We start from the raw sequence: 2,718 nt of genomic DNA on the forward strand, positions 1-2,718 counted from the left end.
GCCCATCTTTCATATTTGTAGAAATAATGAAAATTACATTTGCTGTTCACAGGAAAAAGATTGCTCAAAATAAATATAGTCAAATATAGCAGCCAAATAACCCACAAATTACATTTTGCTATCTTAAAGGAAAGATCATATTGGTGTTGAACTACTCATAAGGTGGATCTGAGGCTAAAGCATAATGGGATTATGAGGAAATCCATTTCTCACCTGATAACTCTAGCAGTACATGATCCAGAAACATCATCTCAGTGAAATAAAGGTTATCTGGAGCCTTCTCGATGACACATTGTTTGATCAAGGCACCAGCATGAATTCCTGGGATCAGATTCAACATGCTACTGAGATCGTCTGTAAAGAGATATACACATATAAAAAGAATAACAACTGAAAAGTAAGGCAATATGTGTGTGTGTGTGTGTGTGTGTGTGTGTGTGTGTGTGTGTGAGGGTGTGCAAAAAAGTTCTTGGCTTTAAGGGTATCATGAAAGGCCTGGTTGAAGGCCCAACCTTCCAAGTTCTTTTACAGGGCATAGAAAAGCAGGACTGCTGCAGTAAGTGTGTGAATCTGGAAGGAGAATATGTTGGATAAGATCATAATTAACTGATTTTCTTTTACCCAAAGCTAGGAACTTTTCAGCACTCTCTCACGTGTGTGTATGTGTGTGTATGTGTGTGTCTGTGTGTGTGTGCATATACATACATATGTGAGGGGGTGCAGAAAAGTTCCTGGTCTAAAGGGTATAGCAAAAGGCCTGGTTGGAGACCCAACCTTCTGAGTTCTTTTACAGGGCTTAGAAAAACTGAAGGACTTCTGCAATAAGTGTGTGAATCTGAGAGGGGAATATGTTGAATAAAATCATAAATAACTGATTCTCCTGTATTTTCTTTCACCCAAAGCCAGGAACTTTTCAGCAACCCTTCACATATAAATATGATAACACGCTTTCTTGAATAATCATGCACATGCAGATTGTTGTCACAGGTGTGACAAAATGAGTTACATAAAACACAATGTTACATACCTGGGTGAACATGGTAAGCCTTCTGTGCTACCGAGAAACCATTTCGATTCCCATTTCTGGCACAATGCAAACCAGCTGCAAGGAGACTCTGGACCAAGATAGGGGCCACATCCTATAGACAAAGCAAAGTAAAAAATAACATAACTAAAAGGTGCCAGAAACAGAGACATCAAAAGACAGCTAGACAGAAAAAATGTGTATGTAAGCATGCTTTTTGGATTCTTTTTTTCTTTTTGGCCATTAGTTAATCAGAGAGAAGACAGACTGTGGCCACAACTTTCAAAGAATGCAATCCCAGATTAGTGAGAATAGCATGGCTGTTATCCCCAGGTTCAATGCTTGCAGGGGTAAAAAATTAAAAGGGATCGAAAAAATATGGGCAGCAGGAGAAATGTATGTCTGGTATGAAGAATGTTTTTAAGGCATTCAGCACTACTAAAGATATACAAGGACCTGGTGGTGGGTATTGGTGAGTAATGGTGGTGGTCCCTGATGCTATGGTGCTGATGGTGGTGTGCTGGTGTTGATGGTAGTAAGGAGAGTGGTTGTGGTGGTGCTGATAGTAGTAGTGTCAGTGGTGTGTGGTAGAGGTAGTGTTGTTGGTGGTATTGGTAGTAGTTGTGGTGGTAGTAATGGTAGTGGTGGTGATGGTAAGGTGGCAGCAGTGAAAAGGTGGTGGTGGTTGTGGTAAGATGATGGTGGTGATAAGGTGGTGGTGGGAGTAGTAATGATGGTGGTGGTGGGGGTGGTAGTAATGTGGTGGTGTAATTGGTGTGTTGGTGTTGAGGTGAGTGAGGGCCATTAATGAGTGAGTATGTGTTTGTGTAAAAGGGCAGCACACAGTAATTCATTGAGTGGAAGGCCTTGAATCAATGCACATGTTCTCCTTGAAGCCCCCTGGAACTTTTTGCCATCTGACATGTGGAGTTTTCATTCGGCGGCACTTGGCACAAGCAAGCTTTTGCAAAGTCTCCCTACAAAAATCTAAGCATTCTGATGGTACTTACCTTATTCAAACTCTCATCAAGTTGCTGTGCGTACAACACACAAGTGGATGCCATCTGAGTGTCTTCCGGTGCAAACCACATGATGGCTTTGGCTAATAATATCCACAATGATGCCTTCCATGGATATTTCTGTATAGTTCTCCGGATGTAGTTGCAACCAGCCTTTACCTCATCCTGCAATACAATTGGTGAACCATAATTACAAATCGAAAGTGGCATTCATTAACAGTAACAGGTGAGCTCTAAATGAGCAGACCAAAGTCTATATATATATATATATATATTTTATGTATATATTAATATTATCTTGGTTGAAAAAACTTTGATAATGTAAAGATGTTAATAGTTACCAGGGCAGCAAAAACCATACAAAAACTGGGATATCATACTCGGTTAATGGGTAGAAATTCCATGTTAAAGTGATGTATTTTGAGAAGATATGAAGAATAATGATAAATGGAGCAAAACGTGTATGATCAATAAGTTCCTTTAATTCCTACATATGTTTCAAAATATATGTGCACTCTACTCCAAAGAAGTAAGAGATGCTGGAAATGCACAGAAATTCATCGTCAGGGAATGCATTTAGCGCATGTCTTGCTTTTGTATGTTGGAATTAAAGGAACTTATTGATCATATGCGTTTTGCTCCATTTATCATTATTCTTTATATATATATATATAT

At 39.3% G+C, this 2,718-nt stretch overlaps 1 protein-coding gene across 1 annotated transcript in view; it reads right to left on the reverse strand.

Moving 5' to 3' along the window:
- Positions 1-175: 175 nt before the first annotated feature.
- The window catches only part of LOC128248580 (tetratricopeptide repeat protein 37-like), a 19,348-nt gene continuing 16,805 nt past the window's right edge, over positions 176-2,718 (reverse strand). The window contains exons 15-17 of the mRNA XM_052970143.1: positions 2,035-2,208; positions 1,028-1,139; positions 176-354 (exon numbers count right to left, since the gene is read on the reverse strand). Of these exons, the coding sequence (XP_052826103.1) occupies positions 191-354; positions 1,028-1,139; positions 2,035-2,208 (450 nt within the window). The 3' untranslated portion in view covers positions 176-190. The remainder of the gene's footprint in view (positions 355-1,027; positions 1,140-2,034; positions 2,209-2,718) is intronic.

The sequence above is a fragment of the Octopus bimaculoides genome, chromosome 8 (genome assembly GCF_001194135.2).
Source record: "Octopus bimaculoides isolate UCB-OBI-ISO-001 chromosome 8, ASM119413v2, whole genome shotgun sequence".
NCBI lineage: Eukaryota > Metazoa > Mollusca > Cephalopoda > Octopoda > Octopodidae > Octopus > Octopus bimaculoides.